Source organism: Mycteria americana, chromosome 3, assembly GCF_035582795.1.
Source record: "Mycteria americana isolate JAX WOST 10 ecotype Jacksonville Zoo and Gardens chromosome 3, USCA_MyAme_1.0, whole genome shotgun sequence".
Taxonomy (NCBI): Eukaryota; Metazoa; Chordata; class Aves; order Ciconiiformes; family Ciconiidae; genus Mycteria; species Mycteria americana.
In genome coordinates this window covers 44042740-44051041 of record NC_134367.1, presented here as the reverse complement: position 1 = coordinate 44051041, position 8302 = coordinate 44042740, and the positions used below count along the sequence as shown (strand labels likewise).

Genomic DNA, 8302 nt, shown 5'->3' with positions numbered 1-8302 from the left:
AGACAGGAGACAACTAAGAAATTAGTTGGTAAATGTATGTGAAATAATAATAATTAAAAGAAAAGAACCCATTCAGTGGTGACTGGGGTGAAATTATCCATTTTGTAGTGCACGTTATCGTGGGGACAGGGATAGCTAATCTGGTTGCATGAGGGAGCGGAGCGGTCCAGAGGCAGTGTGGCAATACTGTGGTTTATTTCTCAGTCTGCATTTACTGAACCAGACAGATGTTAGCTTGCCCTTTAGGGTTGAATATAGCAAAACCTTTTTTCTTCATTATAGTCATGTAGCTTAATTTTACAGAGGATTTGCATCATCCCTGCATTTGTATTACAAGATTATTACTCTAGATAAAACAGAGTTGACTATATAAAGACACTTTGTTAGGTACTTCTATTAACCTTTGTCACACTACAGTAAATACTAAAGAAATCACATCCTGAAACTACAGTGGGCAAATTCAAGCCAAAAGTAAATGTGTTCTGAATAAAGCATTACTTACTCATGAAACTCACTATCACATGAACTTCCACGTCTGAAGGAGCTAAAATAAAGTATGTAAGGTCTTGTGATTTAGCATATATGCTAAGCATCAACTATGTCAGGATAAACCAAACTTCCACAAATTGGTATGTGTATTACTTGTCAGAAATCTGGCTTACCTGCAGTGAATAATGAGAGATCAGTTTTGGGGGGAGGTACATCAACAGACCAGGATAGAAGTGGAAACTTGACAGAGTATGACAATATGTGAAAGATGGCAAAGAGGGAAATCTGCAGAGGGTTGTACTCCTGAGGGATGGAATTCTTAAATTATTCTACTTCAAGGAACACCTTCTCCCATACACTTTGGCAGCTTTCCTGTCAGTAGTGATGCTCCACATCACTATGCTTCCTGGATCTAGAGGTGAAAGCACTGGAACTCCTGCCATTGCAATCTGTAGTTTATCTTTCAGAACTAAATAAAGGTTATTGCATCTGTTCTTTTATCCTTCCCCCTCCTACTTCCTAACACAGAAGGGAGATTGAGAGGAGAGATTTTTTTTTTTTTTTTTCCCTTCCATGCTCTTTCACAGAACCATAAGGAAATTGAGAGATTGAGACTGACTGTAAGAGGAGGTAATATATGGAAACAGGAAATCTATTGGGTCTGATTTTTTACCTCATCTGGGCTGAAAGAAGAATCTAGGACTGTCACAGATGGAAGTGATCACATGTCACTTGTACTGAGGAAGAACAGGAAGATACTAACTTCACTGGAGCATATTGCTAGAGTTTATCTACTACTTACAACTAATTAACTAAAATAAGAATTAACTACCCTTGTGATCAGGCTCTTCTATGTGCAATTTTTAGTTCGACAAACATCCTAGGAAAATTGGAACTTTGAATCTTATAGAGTATTGAAGTCAACAATGTGCTTATGTGTGCGGTTACTTCTTGTTGCACCTGGGAACAAAGGCATTCCCTTAATTCATAGGCAAGCAATGGAAATTATCTCCTTTCAGAATATCTTCAGATGCTGTTGCAGGATGATGGCACTGGTTTGCCCTGCTCGAGCTTCCCAGAGGAAGGTCCACAGCACAATGAGATATAATAACAGACTCTGAAGAGTGGTCAACAGAGACAGTATATTCTCCATAGGCTCTTGTTCCTCAGTAAAACAGTTTTCAAATTCAGATTTATCAGTGGAAGCAGTCTTACAGGACCCAGATGCAGCATATTTTTGGATCCCATACAACTCTTTGCTACTCTTCCTCAGGAAAGGCAGAGGCTTTTCATGTTCACATATGTATTTAACATGAATTTAATTTGTGTTGTTCTATAGAATGTATTTCATTTCTATTAAATGGCAAGATGATACACCATCTTACCTCTATTTCTGGACAGTGTTTTTCAAGTGTATTGAAAATTCATAGATTTGAAAAACAGAATCTAAGTATCTATTTAGCACAGTGTATAATTTTAAATCCCCCAAGAGAAAATTTGACAGTGAATTGTTATTACCATTCTGATGTATGTGAAGACTTTAAATGTGAAGCTTTATACCACTATTTTTGATTTGTGCTAACTAAAATAGTTAAAAAAAAAAAACAAACTGAAATTTTAACTACAGAAAGGACAGTTTATATAAGCATGCTTTTCAAACAAGCCGGTCCCAATTCTCCACAATTTGTTTATGAACCAGTAATATTTATTTAATGCACTGCCTTCTTTACTACAATAGAGCTACTCCGACTTATAAATCCACCAGAAGATCTGAAATTGACACCGTACAAAAAATTAATCTCTGGTCCAGATTTGGAATGTAAGTGCCATTACATCTGGAAGACTAAATGCAAAGTCTCATATAATGATTTATTATACATATATTACTTAAAAGTCAAATGTCATGAACCCACTGCACTTTTATATTAAAAATTCTACAAAAGTGCGACAAAAATTGTACGAAAATGTGTACTGCATAGTTCATAGAAAATCTTGTGCACAGGTAAAAGATTGCTTAGGGATTGCTTAGGTTATGACCACAAATGACCAAATTCTGGGTTTAAAAAAATCTTCTTCTATTACTTAAGCCTAATTTCTACTTTTACTGCTGTAAAACACAGTTCAAATATTTTTGGTCAAAACCAGTTTTAAGGATCATTCTTGTGTGGACAGAACCAAGACTCAATATAATTTTCATAAACTATGTCTGAGGCTAACTTTCAACACCTTTTTGAAGCTATTGAAATTTTGCTTCAGCCCTGCACAGAGTAGCCAAGAAAGAATGTCTGAATCCTGCAAAAAGGAAATTCGTGAAAACAGAATTTTGTAAATACTTTCAAACCATGCTCATTCCCTTACATATGCTTGTATAGCCTTAGAATTCATCCCATATTTCTTGTATCATAATTTCAGATTGAGTTGTGTGGTGGAGATAGAGTTAGCTAATTTTAAGGAGAAAATTCTTTAAATATTTCTCCAAAGTCTGCTTAGACCATTGCAATTCAATATAGGGAAGCCTGGCTATTATCAAGCAAGTATCAGCATAGGGAAGCTAGGTAATATCAAGAAAGCCATTCTAACTACGCACAAGTTCACATAAAAGGCATAATCTGGCCTATAGATTTTGAGTAAGAAAAAAGGACAAAACAGAATAAAGCAAAAAAGCAACATTAGTATCTTTGATTACATTGTTCTGTTTCAGTTAACTGTTTATTTTGATGGTGTCTGAATTGCAACACATTGAGTTGAATGAAGTTCCCAGTTGCTTTTTTTTTTCTTTTTCTTTTTTTTTTCTTTTTTTTTTTTTCTTCTTCTCTCAGAGATTTTGATACCAAATCTGAGGGTTGTGGTCCATTTAGCTTGAGTATTTTGGTTCAGTTGTAATATTACTCTTTTCTGGTTTTGTTCGCAGAAGATCCAACGCTCAGCTGGATGAGTTGCAATACAGGCTGTGCATCCTACAGAATACAATGAAGTATTAGAAAACACTACAAAGAAGCAGAGGAAAAGAAAAAAATCAAATTAACTAAAAAGGATTTCAAATTCTGAATCAATTTCACAAAGATTTAGTGTGTAAGAAGCACAATTTTAAAAAGCCACACTGTAATATACCCTCTCAATGTATATGGATTGTTTTGGTGTAACTGTGAATATATCCATGACTGTTTCAAGGAAGTAGTAAATATAATATGTTATCTGTAGCTCAACTTACCATTATCAGGAAGACAGGGCATTTAAAATGAGTTGATCAGGAAGAGAAATATACACCTTTTTTTTTAAAAAATGTCTTATTTAATTTCTTTACACATTCAGTCATGTGCACATATATCCTTTGTGTGGTTAATATATTTACATAATTGTAAGTATCCTTATATGTGTACAGACCCTATACACATATTATACACATACAATATTAGATTGTACAATGTAGTACAATGTAGCCTGTATAAATGCAGGTGATAATGAAAATAGGTGTCTGGCCTAATACTATATGCAGGACATGGATATATCTCATTACCATTTGAGCCTTTCTCCTGTCAATTTGTTCATTTAGTAAGTTCCTGTGTTTTTATGAACATAGTAATTCAAAGTCTTAATACAAATAACTCTTTTTTAAAATACATTCTGTAGGTTACAAATTATCTTTTTGGATTAATGATGTTGTAGTGAAATTCCTGCACTTTATGCTAGGAAATCATAGAGGACTAACTACGTTAAGGACTTCCTACATCTGCTTTAATCACTGTTACAACATATGCCATATGAAAACTAACTTTACCTCTGAAAACTTGCAAGGAAGTTACAAAATACCTGCATGTAAGTATTTAAAACAAAATAATCTTTTTACAAGAAGATAAGCAAACTCACTGTTCGGTACAGCTCCTCTTTCTGAGTACACACGTATGAGGGATGGGAATGACAGATGAGAGAGGATGAGAGAATCAAGAGCGCATACTTCGCCTACACTCATCATGGTATCCAGAGTATCAAAAGAGCATTCGGAATGAAACACAAATAGTGTCATATTCTAAGCCATGAGTATTAATTATTCAGGAAGTGAAAGGAATACAGTGCATTTTTGAGGCTACCTCCACAGCATTCTCAGAACTAATGAGGAGACCACAGGGAAAGTGCTCAAAGCCCGGAGTATGGTGGCTGTTTATCCAACAACGCTGAGCATATTACTATCATTATTATTACTAATTTTTAATTCTAATTTTGATTTATCTGCCTAAAGATCCCATACACACACACACACACCCACCCCCAATTTAAATTTCTATTTATGGCATAACATTTTCTGTATCAGCGTCCCCACTCGCGCAAGGATTGTTTCAGATTCTCGCATAATCTTGCCACCGAATTGCAATTACACCCCCTGCGCTTCGCTGTCTTCTCCGGCTTCCAAGACAATAATCACTTATTCCGTTTACATCGCGTTTCTATCCTCCAAAGGACACGGCGATGCGCTTTTAACAGAGCCCTACAAAACCAGCTCCGCGCCGCACAGCACCAGCCCGGGGAAGGTGCGCAGGGCAGAGTTAGAGGTAGGGGCCGGGCAGGGGCTCCGCAGGGGGCACGGAGCGGGGAGCGCAGCCGGGGCCGCCGCCTCCGCCGCGGGGGCTGCGCGGTCCCGGCCCCGGCCCCGGCCCCGGCCCCGGCGCGGCCGGGGAAGGAGCGCTCCCAGCGAGGCCGCCGCAGGCACCGTGCCCGTCGCACCCCCCTGCGCTCTGCGGCCTCGCTCGGGGAACGGTAAGTTTTTGTGTCGCTCGGTTGCTTCGCTCGTAGAAGGAGCAAGGGTGGGTTTGGGGAAGGGAAACGGAGGGGTGGGGGCATAATGCATCCCCGGGAAAAGCACTCCCGGCCCGTAGGGTGAGCGCTGACAAAAGAGATTTGGCAAGTTCCTCTCTCCCCCGGGTTTTGCTTTTTTTCTTCTTCTTTTTTTTTTTTTTTTTCCTCCCCCTCCTATTTAAATTGTCCCATTGTTAGCGGATTACCCTCGCTTCAGGTTACACCCGACGGGGGAGTGGGGGGGGGGGGAGCAACAGCCCCTTCCCCCCAAGTAAGATCTATATTGTCATTAACCTGTGCTTTGTATTTGGGGAAAATCGGAGACGCAGGACGGAAAACCCAAATAGAACAAAGGGAAGGGAGCCCAAGCGATGTCGGCCCCGAGGAACTTGACTTTTGGCAGAGGAGCGTCTCTGGGCACCATCCCGCAGCTCCCGCCGAAGTTCCCCTTTCGGTGGCGGCAGCCCAGGTGCGCGCTTAGGCCGGCCACGGACAGACACCGCGCCGGAGGCAGCGCCGGGACCCGCCGGCGGCGGCTCGGGCTGGGGTCAGGGCTGCGCCCGGGGTCGGGCCCGGCCGGGACGCCCCTCGCTCCCAACCCGCGGCACAGGGCGAGCACACGCTCGCTCGGGGGACAAGCCGGCCGGTGGCCTCCAGGCGTGCGGGGCTGCCCCCGGGTGCCGGCCCGGCGCCCCGCTCCCGGCTCGGCCCCTCCGTCCCGCCGCCGTCGCCCCGCGCGCAGCCCGCGGCTACCCAGCACCGGCAGCAACCCGACACCGCCGCACGCTCATTGGGCGGCACCGCCGACCCCGCCCCCCGGCCGCGACGACTCAGGCGCCGGCTCGGCCCTCCGGGCGCCGAGGATTGCTGCTGTTTGGCCGGAGGCCGCTGTCAGTCAGATTGAGGGACGGGCCGCCCCGCCGCTGCGGTCCCGCCCCCTCGCCCTAATTGATATTATCGGAGCGCGGCGCGGGCGGCCGGGCTGCAGTCGGGGCTGGCGGGCGGCCGGCCCGGTGCGGGAGCCGGGCAGCGGCGCGGAGGAGGAGGTGGAGGAGAAGGAGGAGAAAGGCAGCCAGGAGGGAGGGAGCGAGCGCCGAGCCAGAGACTAGCAGAGCAAATTCTCCACCGTCCTCTAGCACCCACCAAGCGGCGGCAGCGGCAGTGTCTAGAAATATATAGCTAGAAATATAAAATCACCCCGCTCCTGCACCATGGTTTTCCAAAGTAGGCTCCCTTCTTGGATTATTTTGTGCTCCGTCTGGCTGTTCCGGTTTGCACACACGGGGGAGGCACAGGCTGCAAAAGAAGGTAAGGTGATGCGGAAAACAAAAGTTTGGGCTTATTTATTGCTTTTGTACACGAAGTCTGTGTGGTGGCTTAGTGGAGGACCTGCCTGGCACTGCGAACTGCTTGTCAGCCCCCCCCTTAAAGAAAAAAAAAAAAAGGGCATTTTTTTAGTTGAGGAGGGAGGGAGGAAAAAGCAAGGCATTCACTGGGGGTGTGCGTGTGTATGTGTGAGAGACCGGGACAACTGCCTTTGCTCTCAGGAATGAGGTTTGCGAGGCATTTGCACGTGATGAAGAGGCATGGGGCTGGGGAGACGGCCCCCGGCCCGGGGATCCGTGCAGGGGAGCCTCGCTCTCCTCTGGCTGCCTTAATCCTCCCGACGAGGTGCGGGGAGGGCGGGTTACCTTGCTGCTCCCCGGGCGGGGGCTGCAGGGGCTGGGGGCCGAGTTTCAGGGCTCGGGACGTTTCGGGGGAGGCACGGCACGGCGTGGGGCTGAGGCTGCGGGGCAGCTCCGCGCCACTGCCCACCGGGGGCCTGCAGCGTTCCGGCCCCGCGGGGCCGTGCACAGACCGTGGGAAGGAGCATTGGGGTGCAGTTTTGCACCTCCCGGCCATGTAGGCTGGGCATGCATTTAGAGGGTACGTACAGCCTGGCGTCGTGTCTCTGCAACGTGTGTGCTCTTCCCCGGCATCGCTGGAGAGAGGGAGAGGTTTAGGGATGGATGTTTTACACCATCTGCGTATCACAACGGGGCTTCCCGACTCCCATCAATCCAACACCGCTATCTGTGTAAGGCGAACCCCGGACATTTGTTTCCCCCGCGCACAGAGAGAAAACAGGCAGTTTTATACCAGAGAGTGATGGAGGTGTATGAAATCAATTCACAAAGTCCATCTGGGAATCTCTTTTCTCACGCTGAGAAAATCCGAAATGATTTAAAGGAGCGCCCTGCTCGCGTTTGACAGCCAAAGGCCGTCAAAGTCCGTCTCCATCTTCGAGGGCGGGGGACGACAGGGAAGGGGGAGTCAGGGGCTTTTTCAGTGTCTCTGCGTATGTATCCATTTGGGGGTTTTCCTCCCTCAGCTGGATACGTCAATATTTTTCATCAAACCGTTGGCATGCAGTAAAATACCATTTCGAGCCTGTAACTGGAGCTTAAAAAAATCCCTCAATTAAAATGTCCTCTGCCCTTAATAGAAGGCGGCGATGGCGAGATTAGAGAGGGAAAGAGGAGAGAACCTGTCCCTAGCAGCATTTCGAAAGTTTATCTGGAGGGGCTGTAAGGCACAGAGACCCCCACGCGGGGACTGCTAACGCGTGGCCGTGGGGTGGGGAACGGAGCAGGGCCGGGCAGGGAGGCAGGCAGGGAGGGTGCGGGCTGCCTGCCCCGCTCTGCCCTGCGGATTGTGCCGCGATCGGGGCTGCGCCGGTGCCTCCGGCGGTAGGCTGCCTCCTGTTTGTGTGTGTAATACGTGTATGGATGAGTATATATATGCATCTATACATATAAGTGTGTGTGTATAACGTGTGTATGATTGGGGAAAATCAACCAAGCCAAAGGAGGGTCAGGAGGGGGCGAGCGGCAGACAGGAATTGATAGCGGCTACCTGCTGCAAGCGCAGAAAACTCCCGCGGAAGAAAGAGCGGGGGGGGGAATAAAAAAGTAACTTTGCAGCTTCAGCCCCGGCCTCGCCGAAGGGCCGGGGGCGGCAGCAGGCCCGCGTGGTTTCCCAC

At 46.2% G+C, this 8302-nt stretch overlaps 1 protein-coding gene and 1 long non-coding RNA gene across 8 annotated transcripts in view; one reads left to right on the top strand and one right to left on the bottom strand.

Moving 5' to 3' along the window:
* Window positions 1–2165: 2165 nt before the first annotated feature.
* On the bottom strand, window positions 2166–5994 carry LOC142407681 (uncharacterized). The gene is made up of 3 exons (XR_012775010.1): window positions 5575–5994; window positions 4357–4449; window positions 2166–3446 (listed from the first exon to the last, which is right to left on the bottom strand). It is a non-coding gene; the product is annotated as an uncharacterized LOC142407681 (long non-coding RNA).
* Window positions 5995–6260: 266 nt separating this feature from the next.
* The window catches only part of EPHA7 (EPH receptor A7), a 176481-nt gene continuing 174439 nt past the window's right edge, over window positions 6261–8302 (top strand). For all 7 annotated transcript variants that reach the window (XM_075498397.1, XM_075498395.1, XM_075498393.1 and 4 more), the window contains exon 1: window positions 6261–6588. In XM_075498397.1, the coding sequence (XP_075354512.1) occupies window positions 6492–6588 (97 nt within the window). In that variant the 5' untranslated portion in view covers window positions 6261–6491. The remainder of the gene's footprint in view (window positions 6589–8302) is intronic.